Here is a 26982-nt window from a genome sequence, read left to right as displayed (position 1 = left end):
CATTTCAGTGTCAAAGTATGCTTTCCATGGGGAAAGATATGTATTCTCCCAGTCAAAATAGAATGTGACTGATCAGACCCAAGAAGAGACTTGTGAACCTCAAAATGAGACTAAAAATCAGGGTATAGTGTTCACAGTCGGGAGTTGATCACAGTACATGTTACCCTAAAATAAGAGAGCTCCCCAAAATTTGAATGATTATGTTTCTGATGTCGAGTGTGATGACCAGATTATAACCAGTGTTGACTACTGTTACAGAATGTGTTTTGTACCACAAACATTCAAGGAAGCTATGAGTTCAAGTGTGTCACGGATGTGGGCTAAGGCCATGAAAGAGGAAATCGACTCCCTTAAGGAAAATGAAACATTTGCCCTAACTACGCTACCAGAAGGTAAACATGCAGTGGGGGTGGTGTGTACACTATGAGGGAACCACTGTAACAACCTTTACCAAATACCATCCCATCATCGTTTAAAATGAGTTATTGGCATCCCCTGCCGGGCCAATAAGCCAGTGCTACACAATTATTACCACTTCCTGTTTAGGATATCTGTGATGTCTACACATCGAGCAAATCACAGACCGATTTCGCAGAGCTGAATGGTCTCAAAATGACAACATAAGCACAGTGCTTACACCCTGACACAGATAAGGTATGTACGCTGCTCATCAGCTGAAATACTGTCTGCTACAGCGAGAATGCATGAACTGTTAGGATATGTTTACCTCCCTATTGTAATGTAAATGCACCTGTCACTGCAGAAGACAGGCAGGTGCGGTCATTCATTTCAATATTTTTCTCTTTTGACTGTATCTTAGTCGTATTCATGTTTTTTCTCCGATATAATTTGTAGTTGTAAAGTACTCTACTTGTTTATTTTCTTATGAGCTGTCATTGCTAGCTAGCGTGCTAACCGGTATTATCTGCATCAACAAACAAGCGCTCAACAGCATGAAATCTTATTAAATCAGTTGCTTTAGTAACGTTTTTTAACATTTTGAACTTAACTAACAAATAAAATACAAAAAAAAACTTGGTACCATATTCAATGTTTTATTATTATTTTTACTATAGTATTTGCCAAATTACTACTTACTTGCTCATTTACAGTACTAATTTGATAATATTTTGAGAAGTACCTTGTAGTGCTATGTTAATATAGTAATTGAATATGGAAATCATTCAGTTCCATGGTATTACAATAGCATGGTAATACTATAACATGCTCAACATGGTACCACCACATTAATGATTTGTAAGGATAGTCTGTCATTTAATTGGAGCTTTATAGAGTTTATTGTGTATTGCTGGGATCTTGGGTTTTATTTATAGCGTAGGAAGCAAGAAAATAAGTGTTCAACAGGTCTCCTTCAGTATATCAGCAGTGTTTTGGCAGCTTGAGGATCAGTAATGAGATTCAGCTGACTGTAGATCTGCTGTCAAAGCAGAGGAAAGAGTAGGCAGTAAATTCTGCTTCATGTGAGAGTAATTCACTTTATGTGTCCTTGTTTCCTTCTAAACACTTTTTCTTGCCACAAACTGATGCTGAGGTGTTTGTTTATCTGCAGATTTCTTTCTTTTGTCTATTGCAGCAGGGTGCATCATGCCGAGCTCCCTCCTGTGGGCTGTTGATGTGTACGGGAGGGTTTATAGCCTTTCGACAGCTGGACAGCAGTGGGAACATTGTCGCGATGCCCACTTGGAGTTCAAGCGCGTCACAGCTGTGCAGCAGTGCTGCTGGAGCATTGCCTGTGATCACAACATCTACCTGAATGTCCATGCCAGTGATGTGCCCATCCGCTACCAAGAGGAGACATATGAAAACCAGGTGTGCTCAATAGCAATATACAGACTGACATGTGGGTCATTGACGCTTATTTTTTGTCCTATCTTTATAATATTAAAAAATATTATAATATACATAAAATATTTTAACTTGAAATAATTTTACGGCACTACTTCACTGCTTATTAATATTTGTAAAAACCTAACTTGCCAAATCAGAGATATGCGGTTCAACCAACAAGCAGAAAAAAATATAAACAGGAAATGATTTTTAAGAAAGGACCCTTGCAGACCCTCACGGCTGTGTCAAGGTCAAGAAGTCTCTGAAGTCTCCAAAAATATTACACAATTTGACCTTTTTAGTTAGTTTAGGTTGTAAAGTGTCATGTGGTGGTCCCTAAAAACATGATACATATGAATAATTCATGAAAATCAAAATCTTAGTAAGATTTTTAAAAATGTTTTTTAAAAGAGGTCTCTTATGCTGCATTTATTTGATCAGAAATGCAGGAAAAATAGTAATATTGTGAAATAATATTACAATTTAAAATAACTGTTGTCTTTTTAATAAATTTTTCAAAACCATATGAAACCATCATGAATACAAAGAGTATATTCCTAAGAACTTTACACGTGTTTTAAACTAGATTTTATTGTAAACACTATTATTTGTCATTGACTTTAGAGCACTTGGTAGTGAATACGACTCAATAGTGTGTTTCCTGTTCCCTCACAGAGGTGGAACCCTGTCGATGGCTTCTCGGACCGGCTGTTGCCCAGTGACCGCTGGCAGTGGAGTGATGTCACAGGGCTGAAGCACCAGCCTCTGGGTGACTTTCAGCTGCCCTCTGACAACTGGGAGTGGGAGGCGGACTGGTACGTGGATGAAAACTTTGGAGGAGAGACCACAGAAAAAGGGGTCAGTATTGATGCCTTTAAGGGGGTTTTTGGGTCAATATATTGTTTTGTTTTGTTGTTTTTTTTTTTTGTATTATTAATTTGGTGCTATTACGTATGTGCAGCAGAGTGAACAAAACTTGTTACCACCGTCACCCCCCTGCATTCCCCCTTGTCGATTTAATTTAATTTATGAAGAAAATACATACATCGGTTATAATATATATTTTTTATTAGCAAAACAGGTGGTATACTTACAAAGACTATACAAAACACACATAAAGACAAACAAAAAATGACATCAGTTTGGAGTGTTTTAGGGTAGTCCGTTCTTGAAAAGATTTCCCCTTTTTTCTTTCTTTCCCCCTTTTTCCCCCTCCCATTCTTTTTCCATCTTCCTTTTTTACTTTTTCTGTCCTTCCCTCAACCTCCTTTTCCTTTTGCTTCTCCTTTTTCTTTTCTCTTTCAATTTCTCTTTTTTCTTCTTTCTTGATGCTTTAAACATTATTTGATAGCCAATACAGGTGCTGGTCATATAATTAGAATATCATCAAAAAGTTGATTTATTTCACTAATTCCGTTCAAAAAGTGAAACTTGTATATTATATTCATTCATTACACACAGACTGATATATTTCAAATGTTTATTTCTTTTAATTTTGATGATTATAACTGACAACTAAGGAAAATCCCAAATTCAGTATCTCAGAAAATTAGAATATTGTAAAAAAAAAGGTTCAATATTGAAGACACCTGGTGCCACACTCTAATCAGCTAATTAACTCAAAACACCTGCAGAGGCCTTTAAATGGTCTCTCAGTCTAGTTCTGTAGGCTACACAATCATGGGGAAGACTGCTGACTTGATAGTTGTCCAAAAGACGACCATTGACACCTTGCACAAGGAGGGCAAGACACAAAAGGTCATTGCAAAAGAGGCTGGCTGTTCACAGAGCTCTGTATCCAAGCACATTAATAGAGAGGCGAAGGGAAGGAAAAGATGTGGTAGAAAAAAGTGCACAAGCAATAGGGATAACCGCACCCTGGAGAGGATTGTGAAACAAAACCCATTCAAAAATGTGGGGGAGATTCACAAAGAGTGGACTGCAGCTGGAGTCAGTGCTTCAAGAACCACTACGCACAGACGTATGCAAGACATGGGTTTCAGCTGTCGCATTCCTTGTGTCAAGCCACTCTTGAACAACAGACAGCGTCAGAAGCGTCTCGCCTGGGCTAAAGACATAAAGGACTGGACTGCTGTTGAGTGGTCCAAAGTTATGTTCTCTGATGAAAGTAAATTTTGCATTTCCTTTGGAAATCAGGGTCCCAGAGTCTGGAGGAAGAGAGGAGAGGCACACAATCCACGTTGCTTGAGGTCCAGTGTAAAGTTTCCACAGTCAGTGATGGTTTGGGATCTGCTGCTGTTGGTCCACTGTGTTTTCTGAGGTCCAAGGTCAACGCAGCCGTATACCAGGAAGTTTTAGAGCACTTCATGCTTCCTGCTGCTGACCAACTTTATGGAGATGCAGATTTCATTTTCCAACAGGACTTGGCACCTGCACACAGTGCCAAAGCTACCAGTACCTGGTTTAAGGACCATGGTATCCCTGTTCTTAATTGGCCAGCAAACTCGCCTGACCTTAACCCCATAGAAAATCTATGGGGTATTGTGAAGAGGAAGATGCGATATGCCAGACCCAACAATGCAGAAGAGCTGAAGGCCACTATCAGAGCAACCTGGGCTCTTATAACACCTGAGCAGTGCCACAGACTGATCGACTCCATGCCACGCCGCATTGCTGCAGTAATTCAGGCAAAAGGAGCCCCAACTAAGTATTGAGTGCTGTACATGCTCATACTTTTCATGTTCATACTTTTCAGTTGGCCAAGATTTCTAGAAATCCTTTCTTTGTATTGGTCTTAACTAATATTCTAATTTTCTGAGATACAGAATTTGGGATTTTCCTTAGTTGTCAGTTATAATCATCAAAATTAAAAGAAATAAACATTTGAAATATATCAGTCTGTGTGTAATGAATGAATATAATATACAAGTTTCACTTTTTGAATGGAATTAGTGAAATACATCAACTTTTTGATGATATTCTAATTATATGACCAGCACCTGTATATGAGTTGAGTGCTCTCTTCTCACTGTTAATATAAGGTGGTATAAGGTGGAATTGTAAATTAATCTATTAAAATGAAAAAAATAATAATAATGACATTGTCATTATCATCATCTAAAAAACAGGCACGTTACTTTACTTGCTGAACAACTTGCTTTCACGTTAACTCGAATTGTGCTACAGTTCCAATCCAACCGAATTTAGACCACCTCCTACAGGTAGTCTGGGGTTTGGTACCGCAATGCCCCGTAAAACCACAAAAAGAGCTCTGATTTGCTTTAAGCCATAACTGATCTTCTGTGTGTTTTCAGGGATGGACATATGCCATTGATTTTCCAGCCACTTACACAAAAGACAAGAAGTGGAACTCTTGTGTGCGTCGCCGCAGATGGATACGATACAGAAGGTACAAGGCACAGGAAACTTGGGTCAAGGTGTGTACCAGTACAAAGGTTTTGAGAGCAATATATCTTATCTTCAACGGGTGTCTTTAACGTTGATGAAAAACTTGTCTTATGTCTGTGAATTTTATATTTGAGAGCAGATCCCCTCGGAGCAGACTGAGTCTCTTCCTGACCCATTTAATGACATCACTTGTGGTGGTTGGGAGATCACTGAGGAGCCCAGAGGGTGTTTGGCACTGTGGGCGGTCTCTCTGCAGGGAAAGGTCAGAACTCAGTTCATTCCAGGCTTACATACTGTACCGTGTCCAACAACACCCCATGCACTTGTAATTTATTCATTTTTCAGTTCGATACAGAGTGTATGAATTATTGGTTCTTGGAACACAGATACAATTTTGCATCATGTCCATTTATTTTCAAAAAGGGGACCCAAAAGATTTTTTTTTTTTTTTTTTACATTCGAGCAGGTGTGGTTCCGGTGTGGCATTAATCACCATAATCCTGAGGGCTCCTATTGGGAGGAGGTGTCCGTACCAGGGGAGGTTGTGCAGATCAGCTGTGGGCCGGGTGACCTGGTGTGGGCCGTCCTGTGGGAGGGTCATCTGCTGGTCAGAGAGGGCATTGGCAGAGATTGTCTCAGGGGTGAGCGTAGTGGTGCAGTACATTCACTTTTGCCAAGTTACCATTTTCTTGACCTTAAATTTTTTTGTTGAGTAGATAAAGTATTTATATCCCCTGTCTATATTTTATAATATTTTAATAAAAGGGTCATCGTGGGTCACAGTGGAGTCTCCAAGCCCTGGAGCGGGAGCCGTACACGTAGCTGTTGGTGTGAATGTAGTGTGGGCTGTCACTAAAGATCATAAAGTAAGTCTTATTTTAATTTAATATCATTTAATTTGATATAGTTACACTTGCACATAGAGTTGGGTCCAAAATCTGAGACCACTAGTGACCACTTCTTTTCTTTTCCAACTTAGTAGTTTTTTTTTTTTTAATTATAAAATTATATTATCATTCATATTGTAATATCTATACTAGAAATTCAGCAAAATCTTAAATATTTTAAGAGTGACAGTAAATACATTTATAATGTTCCACAAAAATATTTAGCAGCACGATTTTCAGCATTGATAATATTAGAAATGTTTCTCAGCATATTAGAATGCTTTCTGAAGGATCATGTGATGCTAAAACTGGAGTAATAGCTGCTGAAAAATGAGCTTTGCCATCACAGGAGTAAATTACATTTTAAAATATATTTTAATAGACATTGTAATAATATTTGACAGTATTACTGTTTTTACTGTATTTTTGATCAAATAAATACAGCCTCAGTAAGCAGAAGAGACTTTTTTCAAAAACATTTAAAAAATCTTACCAACCCCAACTTTTGAATGGTTATGGACATATTTATTTTGTTTTGTTTATTTATATTTTTTTTGTTGTTACTTAGCTTTTTTCCCCCTCATCTTCTTATTTCTAATAGGTCTGGTTTAGACGGGGTGTGAATTCCCACAATCCTTGTGGCTCTGGTTGGATTGGTATGGTTGGAGAGATGGTCATGATCAACGTGGGTCTCAATGACCAGGTCAGAGATTAGTAATGTTCTCACTATAGTTTACCTCATTAATTTCTGCATCTAATGTACTTTTTCCATTGAATAAACATATGGGTGGTTCACCCTTAAAGGGATCATGACATGTTTTTTTCTTTTATTTTGTTCCTTGAGGTTCATTTATAATGTTAAGTTTTTTTGCACAAATAAAACAATATATAAGTGTGTGTGTGTGTGTGTGTGTGTGTGTGTCTGTAAAAATGTATTATTTTCAACCCTCATTCTGACTGACTGAACTGATCCGTTATGATTGGCTAATGTTATTGAATAGGAAACAGTATAAATACCCACTCGCTATTGTATGTGAGCAAGTGTCACATACAATAGCCATATAAAACCGTCATTTACAGACAAAGCATTATGAAGCCATTTACTTGGTTTGTGATGCAGCTGCTGTCAGATCCAATACAGTTGGCTGCTTCATCTTTCAACAAAAGTTTCTTTGCGAAATCTCTATTAGACTGTGTCTTATTTACAAAAATATTCCGAACAAACATATAATACTCTGATGCGATTCAGGACTCTGTGTCTATGTACAGACTTCTGAAGTCTGTACATAGACACAAACAAGCTGTTTAAACTGGACACATCAAAACGAAAAATTTTTCACTCATCCATTTGTCCTGTTGTCGGCAGACTCAAGTGCATGGAGTACGTCAGAAACTGAACACGCATCTGTATACTGTATTCAGTGTTGACAGCATCAGTGATTATAATGGGTTCTATTTGCTTTTGATGCAATGCTCACATCCAGTGCACTGGAGTTTTAAACTATGAAGCCTGCTGGATGTTTTAATGGTACCTCTTATATGTCAAAAGTTCAAGGCAAATTTAATTTTTCATGTCATGACCCCAATTAAGCATAAACATCTTTCACAAAATTACAGAATAAAAAACTTTCATATGGACCAATATATTGATTTGAATGAATACATTATATGAAAATGTAAAATAAACTTTTTTTTTCTGAAGGAAACCTATCACACACAAATGTACAAATATTGGTCTGTTAAAATACCAGATATTATGACATATTCATGTATTCACCTATGAGTTATATGTGCTGAAACCATTTCAGCAGTTATTACACTGAGATCTCTGAAGGTCATGTGATGTAACTCTGTGCTCAGGTGTGGGGTATTGGTTTTGAAGACCGGGCGGTGTATTTCCGTCAGGGTGTGACTGCCAGCGAACTGAGCGGGAAGACCTGGAAGGTTGTCTCTGTACCTAGAGATAGTGACCGTTCCCACTCTAGTGCCAGTGCAAGCAGCCTTCAGAGGTTAGTTAGCTTCAGTCTTTAGCCTGTATAGAATAGATATGTGTATAATGTGCAAAATGTGTTGCATTTGAAAAAATTCACCACCAGGTGGTGTAAATCATTCAAGAAGGATGATTTGCAGTTAGTACACTTTGCAGTTTGTTTTCTTTTAAGACAAAATTGCACACTTAAGCACTTAACAGCCTTCATCTCTGAAAAGAACAATAATCTGATGAATTTTTCGAGAAAGATAATTCTTTTTGGTCTTTTTTGAAACGAAAGTCGACTTCAGCAATGCAACTGTAATCAATAATTCGGTAACTGAAAAAGATAATGTATTAAGTAGCATAACAGTTTAAAAAAACGTATTGTCATACAGTATGTGGCAAAAATAATAATTTTCACTAAATGTTATGTATTCTTTTTTTAAAAGCAATGTATTGTCATATGTGTCAGAAATAATATTTATATTTTTCATTACATGTCAGGTATTATTTTCTTTTAATAGAAATGGATTGTCTTGTGACAAAAATAATATAATTTCTCATTAAATGCTAGGTTTTTTTTTTTACAGTGTTACAGTGACAGTTTTCCCATTGAGTACTTATTAGAGGGGATAGAAAGATTTGTCTTAGATTTATTTATTTATTTATTTATTGAGGGGAAGGATTAGATCATTTCATTAGATGTTCTCTTAGTAGACTGGATTGATGGATACTGAAAAGGGCTTTGGCATCACAGGTTAAAACTTACAATTATTTGAAACATGAATAATGTTTTTGACTATTTTTGATCAATCAAATGATACAAAAGTATCAATTATATAAACATGTCTTAGTGATTCCAAACTTATGGTACTGTACATGTTAACATTCTGTGCCTCTACACCTTGCAGTGCTGGTTGTTTCTTTGGTGGTGAGGTGCGTTTGGAGTCCCAGGCATCAGTGTTGAGTGATGTGGACCCTGATACTGAAAGAGCTGTGGGTGGACTTGTCCCAACTCCTGAAATGGGAGACAGCCCTAAACCACGCATCCCCAAAGTGACCAGTGACAGCTTCATCTCTGAGCTCGTGTCTGATCGCGAAGGCCAAATCAGTCGTCGTGACCTCCCCCCAGCTGGCCCATCTATTCCTGAGGAGGATCACGCAGAAAAAGAGGTAGAGGACAGGGCTTCTCCAGCCCAGGTTCTGTCTCCTAGCCAATCAGGTGGGCTGAACCCTCAATGGAGCAATGTGGACCTGGAGGAAGCCCAGACGCACCTCACATCCGGACCTGGAGTAGACGCAGCTGAAACCTGCAGCCTGTCCTCTGTAGCAACCTATAACTTGGCCCTAGAGGAGCCTTATGGGCCAGATGAGCATCCAAAATGGGCCTGGGTCAGTGGCGGGGGATGTTTGGTCGACTGTCACTTACAGCTCAACTGGTTCAACTCATCTACATCCACAGGTCAGCTGGGTCATTTGTGTATAATCTGTGTAATTGAATTTGATGATTCACTTTGTCCCTGACCGTGTCAAATGTAATCGTCTCCTCAGCCCTGAACTCCTCCATGCAGGCCATGTCTCTCTCCATCACACCTGCTCAAACGGCAGCATGGCGTAAACAGATATTTGAGCAGCTCAGCGAACGATCCAAGAGAGAAATGGAGAATTTCATGCATTATGAGCAGGCCATTGAACAGGTAGTGCTCACACACCATACGGTTCACCTCATCTGATCTTTTCATCAATACTAACCAGTTTTGTCATTCATCTTTTTTTTTTTTATTATATCCAGACCATCATTGGTATAGCAACAGTAAGTGTCCATACAAGTGCTCCGAGAGTTAGTCGGAATAGTAAAAATAGTTGATAGTCAAAGCAGTCAGTTACTGTCACAGTGGCCCTCAGCTTGGTAGAACTGAATAGATACCTCAAGAAAATGTATCATTTGATAATTCACCCTGATTCCTGTCCTTTCTAGTCTGTGTGGGTGAAGAAAGGCACCATGCAGTGGTGGCGAGACTGGAAGCCTCATAAATGGGTGGATGTTCAGTTTGCACTGGAGCAGTTCTCAGGAGCAGAGGGCAACAAGGATGGGATTCTGTTTATCTACTACACATTTAATGATGAGAAGAAGGTAATCTTACATAGAGAAGACCCTTATGGAATAAAAATCCATGTTTATTAATTTTGAGGCCATTTATTGTGATCAGTGTATTGTTAAAAGATGTCTTTTAGCACATGCATATATTTAAAATGTACATTTGCTTTTTCTTTTCTGGGAAAAATGTACAAAAAATATTGATGCCACAATGTTTATAGCTGGAAAGTAGACTAAAGTTACAAGCCCTTGATATGTCCCGCCCATCTTCATGTTTCAATAGGAAATACACCACTGTTCAAAAGTTTGGGGTTCACACTTTTATTCAGCAGAGATGAGTTAAAGGGATAATTCACCCAAAAATGAAAATTCTTTCATCATTTATTCACCCTCAAGTTGGTCCAAACCTGTATGAATTTCTTTTGTCTGGTGAACACAAAAGAAAAAAATACTATGGAAGTCAATGGGGCCCATCAACTGTTATGGAGCTAGAAATATGACAAAAAGATCTGAATTTGAATTATTTACAAGTGTCATTTAACAGATTTGAATATTAAGTGCCATTTTATAATGATTTGAATTTAAATTTTTTAAACTTGAATCCTGGACATTTGAAATGTAAAATTTTTTATGGCATAATTTTCTACATATGTATTTTCAAACAGCGTATTTTTTGTTCTGAATTCTTAGACTGCAAATATTCACTTCTTAAAAATACAGCTTCAAGTTTTCTACATGAATAGCAAATTCAAAACACCAAATTCAATATTCTAAAATTCAAAACGCAGAAATTCAGATCGTACTGAAAGTAGGTCTGAGGTTCAACTTCAGGGTTCCACAGGGAAGAGTAGAGGATCTCGGAAAAGTCGAACGTTGCATTTTGGCCAATTACAGAGCAGCAATAATTCTCAGCATGCGAGACATCTCTGGGGGTCTCTGCTACACCTATTTGTTTTAGTATAAAGTGCATTTAGTATGGAAGTGATTAGCATGGTTAACAGTCACACATAACTCTATAATTACTATATTTGTCCTGCATTCTGTTATCGAAGTTGGATGTTGGGCGTTTTCAGCTCAAGAACGTCACAAATGATCATTCAGATATGTGTAACATAGCAGGCGCGATTACATGATTTATTAATATCATGCAAATTGTAGGCTTATTAAGGCATTTAAAGGCTAATTCACACTCCAAACTCCAACAAACACCACAAACACAATTGGATGACTGTCGTGTTCACACAGACAGTGCTATGCCCCGCCTTAAAATAACTTAAAAAGCAGTGAGCCATTGAAGCAACAATGACCTATTTTAAGACTGCACAAGGTAAAATTATTTGCTTCATTTGTGGAGTTGTCAGATCAGCCAGGCTCTACTGGTTATCTCTGCTCACTTCAGAAAGTGCAGCTGGTCCCATCAGGATAATGTCAGGTTTTTATGTAGCCTATATTTTTTTAGGATAACTTAACATCATTTGTATTGTGGGATGACCACAGGCCCCGCTGGTCGGGAGACTGATTTGGTCCGCTTCCCAGCTCACTTTCATTTATTTAGCCTATTTAGAATCTTTGTTATTAATTTTATTATTACTATTATTATTACCTGCCCGATGTGCACAAGTGATTTCTGAATTTGGCATTCAATTTAGCCTACGCTATCATCTCTGGCGAACGACTTCTGCACACAAAAGAAAACTGTACATGAAGACGCAGTGAATGGGTGGCGTTTCTTGATGGATCTTTGCTCTAAAGATGTGTGTCTCTGTGTCAGATAAATTACATTATAGACAATTATGCTCCTTCTCCGTCCATGCAATATATGCACATATTGAATGAGTAACATTTTCTAGCATATTTACTTGAAGTTCGTTAGTAGGCTATATGATTTAACCTATTTCAGAGGCGGCAAAAATTAGAATTTAAAATGGACTGAGTGAATCTCTCTTAATTGCAACCTCTACTTATCATTGTGTAAACACATTATGGCCTATAACTTTTGCTTTAATGTTAAAAAATGTTATTTGGGCTATTTTAGTTGCCATTTGCTATATAGGTAATAGGCCTACTATATATTATATATAAATATATAATGCGAGTAAATATAGAAAAAAAATATAGTCCTATACAATTATAGTAATAGGCTATAAAAATGTATATAGGCTAAAATTGTAAAATAAAGCACTAACTATAGCGGCATTCATTATAAACAGCATATAGCCTAAATGCAAAGCCAAAACGAATTTATTTAAAAGTGAAACAAATGGCGTTGGGCTTTCTCTCATTCAGCACTAATCCAAATGTTTCCATATTATTCGAGATGTAGGCTGACATTTGGTTGCTAAACTTTTACTTAGTTAACAAGTTTTTGTACTTCACTCTTGTTCAGTGTCCTTGTAAAATAGCATTCTTCACGTCAGCAAAAATGTGCTTGGCATAACACCACAGTGAGGCGGTGGTCACGCTGAACTCGAGCAGTGTAATTTTTATAGGCTATTCGGTCGAATGCATTTTATTTAGATGAACAGGCTGTGATGTCAATTTAACAATCCAACTGATAGCCTGTTGTGTGTACTGTAGGCGTGATGCGCCGGCGTGATCAATTGGATTTTTTCCTTAAACAGCAGTAGGCTATAATACTCGTCATTTATGGTCATACAGATAACACATCATCATTGGAAACTCTAAAGCATACATTTACGTTTATTTGTTAACACTTACAAATAAAAAAAAACACTGTGCTTTTGTAAAATAAAGAAAACAAACAGGATGCGCTTTCTATCATTTCTGTGAACAGGTTTGTGGAGCGCAAAAATTAACCAAAATTCAGCACAGCCTATTAGTGTTGTCAAAAGTACCGGTACTTCGGTACCAAGTCGGTACTGAAATTTTGAAAATGTGACGATACCAGCATTTCTGTAGTACCGGTAGTACCGAGAATCCGGGTATATTCTGGCTGTGCCAGTATTTACTTGAATATGACACGAGTGAAGCACAAAGCTTTGTTTACAAAAGAAATAATAGGTTAGCAATTAAATGTGACATCGCAGCCATGGAAACATTTTGGTTCATGCCGAATGAGAGAGGTATGCCTACGTGAGTCCATAAATTTAAGCTTTGTATTCTGTTTTGCAAATCGCGATCTGGTCACCCAATTAGCAGAGAATTTAACAATATTCCATTAGTTATTCCACTGAACATGGAATCTCTGTTTCTTTTCCCAAATCTTCACTCACGCAGGGGATTATAACGTTTCTTCCTTTCGTTCGCTTTTAGGCCTATTATAGGCTATTCTCATTCTTTACTGTGGTAAAGTAGAAAAAACACGTAGGACAGAAACCTTTTTGCTTGCACGTCAGTTTCTATTTAACACAGTTTGTGCTTGTTATTAGACTTTATAAGGCGCGTCAAGTTTATTTGTATGGCGCGTTTCACACGCTGGTAATTTTTACTTTCGCCTTCCCTGGCAGCCTGAATGTGTAAAGATAAAATTCGCTCTTCAGACCATTTTACAACAAGTGTCAGTTCCTTGTAACATCAGGAGATAACATGAAGATATTATTAAAGCGAAATGGTCTCTTTCCTGCTCGTGTCCTACATCCCTCTCAAAGAGCAGAGCAGTAGGCTATATGACGCATCTTTGTGTAGAAATAAAAAACGAATGGTTTTTTTGGGGTTTTTTTTTTTAATAATATTTAACTTTCTTATTATTTAGGTTACCATTATTTACCGATATTTATTTTATAGTTTTACAGGCTGTAGTGTGTCGTTTCATTGAAGGAATAGCTAAAATACTATACTAATATACTAATAAAACACGCACGTCTGTTACAAAATGGATGTTTGAGCATTTTTTATATATATATATATATATATATATATATATATATAATTTCAAAATTTATTTCATTGAGGTGTATATATACACACACAAACATACACACACGCTCCAAATATTTATATGTATGATTACCATATTTAATATGTTTTTAAAATAGGCTATATAAAATAGTAAAATAGTTCCAACAGATTTTGCTGTGGTACCGAAATTGGTACCGAGAACCGTAAATTTTTATGGTATTGGTACCGACTACTGGAATTTTGGTACCGTGACAACACTACAGCCTATACTACGCAGTTTTTTCTTTTGTTAATCTGTTAATTAATTGGAGTAACATAGCCTATGTTTCGTTTAGACCTATTCCTTTTACAGGCTATAATTTAGTCTGTTTTTCTCCGTTCACAGAAGGACAGCAGGTGCGATGTGACCATGAAGAGGTATTTTTTCATGGTATTTTTAATAGGTCACAGACCTACCTTTAATAAGCCTACAATTTGCATAATACTGAGCGGAAATAAATCATGTAATCGTGCCTGCTATGTTACACATATCTGAATAATCATTTGTAACATTTTTTGAGCTCAAAACATCAGCGAGTGAAATAGCCTCATCCAACTTCGATAACAGAATGCAGCAGAAATATAGTAATTATAGAGTTATGTGTGACTGTTACGCATGCTAATCACTTCCATACTAAATATACTTTATACTAAAACAAACAGGCGTAGCAGAGACCCCCACAAATAAATGTCTAGCATGCTGAGAATTATTGCTGCTCTGTAATTGGCCAAAATGCAACGTTCGACTTTTCCGAGATCCTCTACTCTTCCCTGTGGAACCCGGAAGTTGAACCTCAGACCTACTTTCAGTACGATCTGAATTTCTGCATTTTGAATTTTAGAATATTGAATTTGGTGTTTCGAATTTGTTATTCATCTTGAAAACTTGAAGCTGTATTTTTAAGAAGTGAATATTTGCAGTCTAAAAATTCAGAACAAAAAATATGCTGTTTGAAAATACATATGTAGAAAATTGTGCCATAAAAAATTTCAATTTCAAATGTCCAGGATTTAAGTTTAAATTTTTTTAATTCAAATCATTATAAAATGGCACTTAATATTCAATTCTGTCAAATGATTCAAATTCACAATTACAATTCAAATTCACATCATTTTGTCATATTTCTAGCTCCATAAACTGTTTGGTTACTGACATTCTTCAAAATATCTTCTTTTGTGTTCAGCAGAAGAAAGAAATTCATACAGGTTTGGAACAACTTGAGGGAGAGTAAATGATGACAGAATTTTCATTTTTGGGTGAACTATCACTTTAAACTGGTCAAAAGTTACAGTAAAGACATTTATAATGAATAGATTCTATACCTCAAAGAATATTTTACCACTGTTTCCACTAAAACATTAAGCAGCACAACTGTTTTCAACATCAATAATAAAAACAACACATGTTTTTTAAGCACCAAATCAGCATATTTGAATAGTTTTTGAAGGATCATGTTACACTGTGGACTGGAGTAATGGCTGCTGAAAATTCTTTGGTGAGCATAAGAGACTTCTTTCAAGGACATTAAAAAAATCTTACCAACCTCAGATTTTTGAACAGTAGTGCATCAACACAGAAAATAAATTTGTAAAGTGATTTCATGTAGTCTAGATTGACTCATTTGATCAATTCAGCCCCTATTTTGCTTTGATTCTTTTCTGCTCCTCCTTTGTCCAGTATCTCCACGTGTTCATAAACGAAGTGACAATCCTGGTGCCGGTATTGAATGACTCCAAACACACATTTGCTATCTATACAGCAGAGCGAACCAAACAGAGATGGCCCATCCGCCTGGCTGCAGCCACAGAGCTGGAGATGCATGACTGGGTGAGGAGAGAGCATGAAATATGGGAAATTGAGCCCCAACAACTTGCACTGCACTCTGTGATTTCCTTGCTGTTTGACTGACAGTTTGTTCATCCTATCAGCTGGCTCTGCTCAGTGTGTCCTGCTGTGACTCTAGAGGTATTCAGGGCCCTCCCTCGAAACAAGCCATCTGGTCGGTCACCTGTAAAGGTGACATCTTTGTGAGCGAACCAACAAAAGAACTAGAGGCATCTCCCTACCCTACACCATGTGATCAGATGTAAGAATCAAATGATAGATTGATTTTTTTTTTTTTTTTTTTTTTTTTTTTTTTATGTGAACAAGTGTATAATACTGCTGTTATTACCAGCACACCAAGCAGAAAAATCAAAATACTATCAATACTATCTCACAACATCAGAAGCCACATCATCACCTTAGACCAAAATGCACTTAAAGTTTGACAAAAGCCATCAGCTAAATGTTTAACATGAATGAAACATAGTTTGAAGATGTCACGAGTCCCTCATTGGAGAATTAGCCATACACTACCATTCTAAATTTTGGGTCGGTGAAGATTTTTTTTTTTTTTTTTTGAATGAAGCCTCTTATGCTCACCAGTGATGCATTTACAATTTACAATATGTTTACATTATATATATATCTTAAAATGTAATTTAGTACTGTGATGGCAAAGCTGAATTTTTAGCAGCCATTACTCCAGTCTTCAGTGTCACACAATCCTTCAGAAATCAAAATGCAGATTTGATGCTCAAGAAAAGTTTCTTATCATTATCAAAACGTGTTATTTTTTTTCTGGATTCTTTGATGAATAGAAAGTTAAAAAGAACTGCATTTATGTGAATTAGAAATCCTTTGTAACAATGTAAAGGTCTTTACTGTCACTTTTGATACATTTAAAGGGATAGTTCACCCAAAAATAAAAACTCTGTCATCATTTACTAACTCTCATGTGGTTCCAAACCTCTAAGACTTTCGTTCATTGTCAAAACACAAATGAAGATCTTTTTGATGAAATCTGAGTGTTTTCTGTTCCTCCATAGACAGCCTATGTAACTGAAACTTTGACGCTTTAAAAAGTTCATAAAGAGATCTTAAAACTAATCCATATGAATTGAGTGGTTTCGTCCAAATTTTCTGAAGAAATTCACTCTCTTTATGTGATGAACAGATTTAATTTAGGTTTTTATTCACATATAAACATTGATCAGTGCACATAACCAGAAGCTCAACCGAACATGATTGATGTGTGAGAACAAACCTCTGCGGAAGCTCAAACGTGCTGTGTAACACACGAGAATGAACCTCATTGGTTTTAGTCGTACGTCAAGCAAACATGCCTGAGATTCTGTTTACCACAACTGATGTGTGAGTTTATTAATGTTTATATGTGAATAAAAGCCTTAATTCAATCTGTTCATCATATAAAGTGATCGTGTCTCTTCAGAAAATTTGGACTAAACTGGTCAATACATACGGAGTAGTTTTATGATCTGTTTATTAACCTTTTGGAGCATCAAAGTTTCAGTTGTGTAGCTGTCTATGGAGGGACAGAAAGCTCTCAGATTTCATCTAAAAGATCTTCATTTGTGTTCCAAAGATGAACGAAAGTCTTACATTTTTTAAATGAAATGTGGGTGGTAATTATTGACAGAATTTTCATTTTTGGGTGAACTAACCCTTTAATGCATCGTTACTGAATAAAGTATTAATTGCTTTAAAAAAAAAATTCTTACTAACCCCAAACTTTTGAACAATAGTGTATATTCATAAACCTGTTACTTTTGTCCATTGTCTTGTTGTGTTGGCTTGTAGCAATGAATTCATGAATAGGCATTAGGCAAATATGACTGCTCTCAGACAAAAATAAAATCAAAATCTTTGTTATTACGGACAGGTTCTGGCGTCAAGTCGGAGGGCATTTGCGTATGATTGAGTCCAACAGTCTTGGTGTGGTGTGGGGGATCGGCTATGACCACACCGCCTGGGTCCACACAGGAGGCTATGGAGGAGGCTTCTTTCAGGGTAAATGCATCACCTCTCTTTCTAAACAAATCTGTGTTTTTTTTCATGTATTTTATTAACATTGTGTTTATCTTACACATACAGGTTTGGCAAGCAGCACAGATAACATCTACACACAGACTGATGTGAAGAGTGTTTACATCTATGAGAACCAGCGCTGGAATCCTGTCACTGGTTACACTAACAGGTTAATATAGAGCATGATGTTTGTAATCCAGAAGTGTTCAGTACGCTCACTGCTGTGCCTCACTGTTTCTCCCCCAGGGGTCTCCCTACTGACCGTTACATGTGGAGCGATGCCTCAGGTCTGAAGGAGTGCACTAAAAACAACACTAAACCACCCTCCCCCAACTGGACTTGGGTTTGTGCTGTTATCCATTTTCTCCAAATACATAAAGAAGTTGTCATTTGAAATTGACAAGGAATGATGTCTGGTTGCTTTATAGCAGCAAATCGCTGAATGTCTTAATACTTTTGCAGGTGTCAGATTGGACTATTGACTATGCTGTGTCAGGAGGGACAGACAGAGAGGGCTGGCAGTATGCAGCTGACTTTCCTGCGTAAGTTATGTTGGCAGTCAGCATTGCTAGTCACTCTTCTTACCTGGGCATTTTTTGTATTAACAGCAGTATTACCTTCAAATGTGAGAGCAAGCTAACTCATTTTTGCTTTTTGTGAATGTATTATTCATTGCTCTAGGTCTTACCATGGATATAAAACAATGAAGGACTTTGTTCGCCGCAGGCGTTGGGCAAGGTATGTAGCACTGTTTAAGTGATTGTTTAAAGTTGGCATGAAATGGATGCGATAGTCTTTTCTTCATTACTGTGATGTATATCAGAGTGAAAAAATGTAGAGTGGGACCATTTTGTCCATAAGGAATTGATTGGATCATTGTGATTTGCTATTGATATGACATCATGTGAGTGACAGGTTGTCTCTCCCTTGCTTCAGTAAACACATTATATGATAAATATATGTTACTGAAAGAGGGAGGGGAAGTTATTTTGACTAAAGATTACAAGAACACATGAAATTTTAAAAAATATATAGCTGCACGCAGCGATGATGGGCCCATACCCCAGCACCACCACCATCCCGGTGGATTCAGGGCAACTGTGCATGAAGGGCAATATGCATTTAAAATGGGTAAACATAAAAGGAGTAGGACTATGTCAAAGTCATTTGAGTACACCACATTACTGCAGCAGTTGGTGCCGCTTTGTCCACAAACCATTTATAATACATTTTGCAATATTCCATTAAAATTTGATTTCATGGTGACTTTAAGGTAGTCTGCTCTCTCCAGCTCTGTTTATCAAGGTATCTATTCTGTTAAAGGTTTTTGAACATCTGCATTTTGCCTTGACTAAAGATTTTTCTGGTCAACTAGTAGTCATTCATTTTAAGCAATAGTCAACTAATCGCACGTTTATTAATAAACCATATAAATCATAATAAAGAGCCTGTAGTGCCTACATAGCCTAATCAATGTTCAAGCGCATGCATAAAGCTTGCCACAGTGCACCAGCAGAAGTAATGATTATATGAGTGCATCTGGGAAAAACAGTGTGAATATTTGTTTTCCTTTTGAATTGGTTCTTTTAAAAGTAGACATTTTGCTTTCTATACATATTCTTCCATGTCTGTGAGGCAAGTTTACAATAAGTTTAGGTTCTTTTCTTTTTTTTTTTTTTTTCAAGTTCACAGAGAGACGGCAGAAATCGCAACCTGTTTGGTTTCATTATTATACAAAAGCACGTTTTGTTGTTATTGTGAGTGCACACACATAAAAGTAGACTCTTCACAGATTCAAAAGATGTATTACTCTTATCTATATGACCAAAAATGACAGAGTCATTTTAAATGCAAGTGATCGAACTAGAGCCTCCATTTTAGCTGTCATACAGTAAACGCGCTACTATTCAGCTTTCACACTCCGCACAAACAAAGCAAGCGGCCATGTAAAGTTGCTACTACTCACATGTTTGAGATGATAAGCCATATTTGAGGTCGATGAATGATAGGCCAGCGTTTGGTTGTCCAGCTCTTAATGATTTGTGTGACTTTGCCACTTCCTGTGGATTTATTTTTTTCCTGCAACTAAGCGAGTAATAAAATTTTGGTCAACTAAGCCTCTTCTCATTGACTGATGGTTAGTCGACTATTAGGGGGCAGCCCTAATTTTTTGTAATTGTAAAAGAACTTTTGTAATCGTTAAATGTGATTCCCTTGTCTGTATATACAGTGGATGAAAATGGTACACCAAACACATCACGCTGATTAAAAAGGTGTTACTACATCAGTGGTGACCAAAAATAGCGTCGTTTTAGTATTTCTGTAGCCTATAATGAAACATTTATTCGGAGTTGGTGCACTTCCTCGAAATTACTAAAAGATTGTTTTTGTAATCGTAAAGGAACAATTTTTGTAATTGTTAAATTCGATTCCCTTCGCCAATATTTATACATTCTTCTTTCAACTTAGAAAGTGTAAACTCACAACAACCGGCCCCTGGCAGGAAGTCCCGCCTATAGCTTTGAGTGACATAACAATCCTGCCTTGTGGGCCGAAGAACACTGTGGAACAGGTGTCATTATGGGCCATCAGCAACAAGGGAGACGTCTTGTGCCGCTTGGGTGTCACCTCACTGACCCCTGGGGTAAGAGCCAAGTTCCTCATTTTCTAGACAACCACTATTTGGTTTAGCACTCAGTAATTTCCCTTCAAATAGTGTACAAATACTCCACAAACACATTTAGCATTATCTCCATGAGACTTTTCCCAGAATGATGTAAACCTGACTGATGATGTGGCTTGCTTGCAGGGGTCGTCATGGCTACATGTGGGAACTGACCAGCCTTTCAAGTCGATTTCCATAGGTGCCGTTCACCAGGTTTGGGCCATCGCTAAGGATGGCTCTGCGTTCTATAGGGGCTCCGTGTCCGCTCAGAACCCGGCAGGTGAGGGAATAACCTTCTATAACAAAACCTTTATGGGTATATGTATGACCCCATGAATATGTAGCAATATACACTTCTCCTATTTTACATTTTAATGCAAGTCATTCCTGTCATGCTGATGTTGCAGCGTTGCCTGCAGTATTTCTGCAGCAACATTAGAACAGTTTAATCTGTTTGCAGGAGATTGCTGGTACCACATCCCCTCTCCAACTGGACAGAAGCTTAAACAGGTGTCAGTGGGCAGGACGTCTGTATACACAGTGGATGAAAATGGTACACCAAACACATCACACTGATAAAAAAGTGTAAATACTATAGTGGCGACTGGAACTCTTCAAAAGTGGGGAAGCACAGATGTCACTGATCAATGGTGAAATGTGTACTCTGATCTATTTTATATCTTGGTCTCTGCAGTGTTGCTCCTAAAAGCTGCTTTGAGACAGTGAAATTACTTAATGACAATAATTGATCAAGCTTAACTGCATTTATATTTTTACAGTATGTGCAAATGGCAAGAGCCAAGATTATGAATGCTAAACTAAATGTAATAACAGGCTTCTATCTCCAAGATATCTGTATCTCCTTATTATAAAAGTATTTTTAATGCATTAATTATGCCTTTTAATGTACCTTATAATGCATTGTATGGTCTCATGAATAATTGTAACCACAGTTATAATACATTATAACACTTATCTATTCATTTTTACTCCTTTAGAAAGTATAATGAATTAAAACACATGACAAACAACCAATTTCTGATGTAACAAAGAATCTGCAAATATTATAATGCATTTTAACTTTGGTTACAATCATTTAAATTAGGATATATTATATATAAACATATATAATAGATATACTTTATAAATATCTTTATGCATTATACATAAAGGCTTTATTTTTTTCCTTAAATAAATTAATACTTTTATCAATAAATATTTTATTGACTGATACTTTTATTACATTAAATTGATCAAAAGTGTCAGCAAAGAATTTATAATGTTACAAAAGAATTTGATTTCAAATAAATGCTGTTATTTTGAATGTTTTATTCATTAAAGAATCTTGAAAATAAATGTATCATAGTTTCCATGAAAAACAGCTTTGCCATCAGAGGAATAAATTACATTTTAAAATGTATATTAAAGTAGAATAGACTTCGTTTTTACTGTATCTTTCAACAAAATTGATGTAGATTTGGTGAGCACATTTCAAAAGCATTAAAAACGTACAGACCCCAGACTTTTGAATGGTATATAATATAATATAACATAATATAGTTAGTGCTGTCAAACGATTAATTGTGATTAATCGCATCCAAAATAAAAGTTTTGCATTTACATATGTGCATACTGTGTATTTTTATTATGAATATATAAATACACACACATATGTATGTGTGTGTGTATGTGTATATGTATATATATATATATATATATATATAAAATGTATTATATAAATATTTTTTATATATATATATATAAAATGTATTATATAAATATTTTATATATAAATATACTTTTGTTAAATATATACATGTGTGTATTTTTATATACATAATAAAAATACACAGTACGCACATATTATGTAAGCGCAAACTTTTATTTTAGATGTGATTAATCGTTTGACAGCACTAAATATAATATAATATAATCCTAAAAATAAAAAAAATCTAATATTAAAAAATATATATAATTTATTTGCACACAGATAATCATCATTGCCACATTTTTTTTTTTTTTTAATGTAGAAGAATCTATGCTTACTGTGCAGTCTAAAGCAATCAGCAGTGATATACATGATGCTTTATTTAAAACTGTCAAATAAAAACAATAATTGTCATAGTAATTATTATTATATTCATGGTCTTGTATGAGCAGGTAACCTATGGTACAGACATGGTGTGACCCCCAGTTACCCTCAGGGCTCATCATGGGAGCACATCTCCAATAACGTGCGCAAAGTGTCTGTTGGACCTCTGGACCAGGTCTATACCATTTACTTGTAACCAGTCTAACTACTGTAGGTTTGCTGCTCTGCTAAATGCCAGATGTGTGTGTGTGTTTTTCCTAAGGTGTGGATCATTGCAGATAAGGTGCAGGGCAGTCACAGTTTGAGCTGTGGCACTGTGTGTCGCCGGTTGGGGGTGCTGCCGATGGAACCAAAAGGACACTCGTGGGACTATGGCATTGGGGTGAGCACTGCTGATGTTATCTTTATGTTCACTAGTAGTACTGTGCATAACAGATAGAAAATAAGAAATCATCTGTTTCTCTCAGGGCGGATGGGATCACGTAACAGTTAGAGGGAATGCAATGGAGGCACCTCGTATCCTGATGCCGTCCCTGACAGACAACGGAAGCAACCAAATGGCAACACGCAGTCCACTGCGAACCAGTAACCAGCCAGAGATGAACGGAAACCCAGTGGGCTGTTAGTCAAACAGCTGAGCCCTTCATGCTAACCGTCTCTACTGTAGCCATAAATTGTTTTCTTCCCTGCTGTAGCGCTTCTCTTGTACAGAGCAGAGTGAATCATTTCCACTCAAAAAAAAAATCATTCGTCTCAAGTTCCCGCACATGTAGACGACTGTGTTTTTGCTTGTATTTTAGCTGAATTCACATTCTCCAGTTAGCTTGAAAGAATTTTCAAGGGCTCTCATGGATAATAAGGCCACTTCCAGTAATGCCCTCTCCTTTTTAAAACTCCCATCGTTTGTCATCATGTTTTTTACATGGCACTGTTGGTTAGAGGATCTTAATTTAATATTTGTTTATTTGTCTGTGGTCAAATCACAATCGCCCATTAGCTTTTTTTTTTAGTTCTTTATTTGAATCCAGGGGCATTAAATACAAAAATGTCACAGTGTAAGCTACTGAAGCTACTCTACAAGCATTTTATATTGAATATCACACACAAAACAGTTTTAAACAAACACCTGCGTCTGGGATTTTGCAGCTCGGCTGTATTGCCGTCAAACATCAGTTAAAGCGTAAAACAGTCCGTAATACTTTCATCATCTGCTTGTATAAGGTTATTGGTTATTTATAATTCTTACTCAAAGCTGAGACTGTACAAATACACCACAGTTCCAAAGTTTGGGGTCTGTAAGAATTTTTTTGGAAATAAATGTATGCTTTTATTCACCAAGGATGCATTAAAGTGACCAAAAGAGATGGTAAAGACTATTCTATTTCAAATGAATGCTGTTCTTTTGAACTTTCTATTCATCAAAGAATCCTGGGGGCAAAAAAATGTATCAGGGTTCCTACAAATCATTAAGCAGCATAATACGAAACAATACTTGAGCACCAAATCAGCATATTAGAATGATTTCTGAAAGATCTTGACACTGAAGACTGGAGTAATGACTGCTGAAAAGTCAGCTTCGCCATCACAGAAATAAATTACATTTTAAAATATATTAAAATAGTAAACAGTTATTTTCATTTGCAATAATATTTCACAATATAAGCAGACAGGCATCTTTCCAAAACAAATTCTGCCGACCCCAAAGTTTTGAATGGTAGTGTAAATTCAGACACTATTTAGTTTTAGCTTGGCAATGTGAAGACAATTTTGCGAAACATTTCTTTTCTCAGGATGTCAGCATATTTCATTCATACATGGATGTGTATGTGGTATAATTCTGTTTAAAGGCAGCACAAATTTCAGAAAGTAACAGTATTTATACTAAATCTTTCCAAATGGTTTTTATCAGGATGAATAGTCAGTTTTATTCCTATTCTGCTATGTTGTACATGTGGATGTATAAATTTGGATTATTTATGAGTAATAATGGTTCTAATGTGAAATGGCATTGTGACATCCTTTATGGGCATTATTTAAGGTTGCTTCTGTACATATAAAGAAATTATATGCAGGCATGAGAGAAAAAAAAAAAAGATAATATAGTTTTAAATTATTAAATGTAGACAGATAACAGGGTAAGGACAGTGGAGTCATTATTTGAGTACAGTAAAATCCTCTCAGTGTCATATGTGCATGGTTCGTGTCCTCAATAAATATGAAATCTGTTCCACAGCTTTGCATTTGTTTTAAATGCTTACCCTATTAAAAGGATAGTTCACCCAAAAATGTTCCAAAGCTTTATGACTGTATGAAGCTGTAAGAGTTCTATGACTATTTTGCAGAACACAAAAGATGATATTTATCGTCCAAACAATGAAAGTCAGGGGGTCCGGTGTAGTTATGGACCCCATTAACTTTCACAATGAGCATCTTCTTTTGTGACATTTTTTGGGTTAACTACATTAAGAACCAGTAGATTGTGTCCCTTCATAATCCAAAAAGTCACTGGCTAACAATTTAGCTAGATGATGTCAAATAACATCCACATTGTTTGTGGGCAACATGTTGTTACATAAACTGTGCATATTCTGTACATAAATGAGCCTTATTTATGGACCAGCTTTAACTTGTAAACTCGAACGGACCTTTTTGTTTGTTTTAGGAGCTGGTATTCATCATGAATGTAACATGCACATATTTACACTTGTCATTTAGTGCTCACTGAGTCTGTTATGTGGCAGTGTGTGTTAGCTGCCCTGGCTGAAGCTGTGAATGTGGCTCAGGTAGTTGGACAGGTCTTCCTCTCCCTCCTCCTGTAGATGCTGCTGATAGCACTGCAGGAGCCGGGAGGCATTAGTCTCCATGTGACTTTCTGCGTGAGGCAGGCAGGCATTCGACATGCCTAGGATGATGGTGGTTAAGGCCTTGATGTAATTCTTGGCCAGCGTGAGAGTCTCAATCTTGGAAAGTTTCTTGTCTGTTTTGACATGAGGAATGGCCTCCCGTAGGGCCTGAAAGGCGTTGTTGAGTTTGTGCATCCTCTGCCTCTCTCTCTCATTACTCTCCAGCCTGCGGACGTTGCGTTCCTTAGCGTTGCCGTGCTGGCGCCTGCGACGCGCGCCCACTCGGGTACGACCATGCCCCTCGCCCCTCAGTGTTCTCCACGTCCCACCCAGCCTCACGGACGCCTCTGAACCCTCCTGCTCGCTGGAACCTGGCTCGGTTTCCAGCGTAAAGTCTGGGTCGTCCTGCTCTGCCCAAGACTGTCTGCCCCGCTTTGACCCCTTTCCTTTGGACTTCATACTTGACTCACCCACACCCTGGTGTAGGCCCTAGAATATTATCATTCACATTTGATTTGAGGAAATGAACATGCAAAAATAACATCATATATCAGTATAGATGGCTTTAAAAATGTGGATACTGAAAAATATGCTGGCATATATGAAGAATAAGTAAGGTTAAACTTGTTTTAGCATCCTGCAGCAAATGATTAGATTTGAAGACATACTTCTGGATAATGTGTAATATTCTTCCCTATAGTTAAACTAGCATCTCGTATATCCCTGTTTAACTAGTCTGTTTAATAGTTAAAAACTTTGAGTTTAGTTGTAAAAAAAAAAAAAAAAATCTATAATACAATATATATATAAACTGAAAATGAAATTGATAACATTAAGCCATGCTAGTGAACTAGATTCATCAAGTGAGCAACATCCACATCGTCACTACACGTTGTCGCTGCTGTCTTAAAAGCTGCCAATCAATCATCCCTGCTTTCGGGGGGAAAAAAGTTTTGCTTACCTCGAAATAGATTTCCACCAAACTCGAGAAGATGTTTGCGCGATAAGAGCCTTGCGGAGAGCGATAATTAGCTGACGTGAAGCGCTGTTGTCGTCCTGACAGCCGCAGTCAGAATGAAATGATAACGGTCACGCGCTCTACCTGTTGCTGCTCGATGTCCACGTAGCGCTTTTGTGGCCAATCAAAGGAGGGACCCGTTTCTTCTCGAGTCACCCATGAGCTGGCGCAAGCATCGGAAATAGCGATCTGAAACTTTGTTCACGCTTTCAGATGATGATAAAAGCGGTCTGTGATACTGCTGCTGTTGCTGCAGGTGGTTTAAGCACTATACTTTTATTTTAAAGCTGTGGCGCTGTTAACAATGCAAATCACATACTCTCGTACATTACATTTAGTGGGGACTTTCCATTGATAATCGTTAATACGTTTATGTAGCTTTTTTGATTTTTGCAAGAAAGAAATATGCAGACATTGCAATG

The 26982-nt window shown here is 37.0% G+C and overlaps 2 protein-coding genes across 2 annotated transcripts; one reads left to right on the top strand and one right to left on the bottom strand.

Moving 5' to 3' along the window:
• The first annotated feature begins 493 nt into the window (after positions 1 to 493).
• On the top strand, positions 494 to 24931 carry tecpr1a (tectonin beta-propeller repeat containing 1a). The gene is made up of 25 exons (XM_051914335.1): positions 494 to 654; positions 1595 to 1830; positions 2524 to 2706; positions 5124 to 5246; positions 5357 to 5479; positions 5684 to 5858; positions 5983 to 6083; positions 6706 to 6807; positions 7965 to 8113; positions 8988 to 9538; positions 9628 to 9773; positions 10055 to 10210; positions 15750 to 15899; positions 16001 to 16158; positions 17797 to 17924; positions 18009 to 18111; positions 18189 to 18285; positions 18405 to 18484; positions 18624 to 18680; positions 20412 to 20586; positions 20752 to 20887; positions 21068 to 21160; positions 22768 to 22874; positions 22962 to 23081; positions 23167 to 24931. The coding sequence occupies exons 2-25, from the start codon at positions 1606 to 1608 to the stop codon at positions 23323 to 23325; spliced, it is 3597 nt and encodes a 1198-aa protein (XP_051770295.1). The 5' UTR covers positions 494 to 654; positions 1595 to 1605; the 3' UTR covers positions 23326 to 24931.
• On the bottom strand, positions 24698 to 26735 carry bhlha15 (basic helix-loop-helix family, member a15). Its single transcript, XM_051914336.1, has 2 exons — positions 26504 to 26735; positions 24698 to 26031 (listed from the first exon to the last, which is right to left on the bottom strand). The coding sequence occupies exon 2, from the start codon at positions 25999 to 26001 to the stop codon at positions 25447 to 25449; it is 555 nt and encodes a 184-aa protein (XP_051770296.1). The 5' UTR covers positions 26002 to 26031; positions 26504 to 26735; the 3' UTR covers positions 24698 to 25446.
• Between the last annotated feature and the right edge of the window lie 247 nt (positions 26736 to 26982).

The sequence above is a fragment of the Ctenopharyngodon idella genome, chromosome 12 (genome assembly GCF_019924925.1).
Source record: "Ctenopharyngodon idella isolate HZGC_01 chromosome 12, HZGC01, whole genome shotgun sequence".
Taxonomy (NCBI): Eukaryota; Metazoa; Chordata; class Actinopteri; order Cypriniformes; family Xenocyprididae; genus Ctenopharyngodon; species Ctenopharyngodon idella.
This window is presented reverse-complemented; position numbering and strand designations above follow the sequence as displayed.

Coding starts and splice junctions, on each gene's coding strand:
- tecpr1a (XM_051914335.1), top strand. CDS start 1,606: ATGCCGAGCTCCCTCCTGTGGGCTGTTGATGTGTACGGGAGGGTTTAT. Junction 9,539..9,627: donor CAACTCATCTACATCCACAG/GTCAGCTGGGTC, acceptor TCGTCTCCTCAG/CCCTGAACTCCTCCATGCAG. Junction 9,774..10,054: donor ATGAGCAGGCCATTGAACAG/GTAGTGCTCACA, acceptor TGTCCTTTCTAG/TCTGTGTGGGTGAAGAAAGG.
- bhlha15 (XM_051914336.1), bottom strand. CDS start 26,001: ATGAAGTCCAAAGGAAAGGGGTCAAAGCGGGGCAGACAGTCTTGGGCA.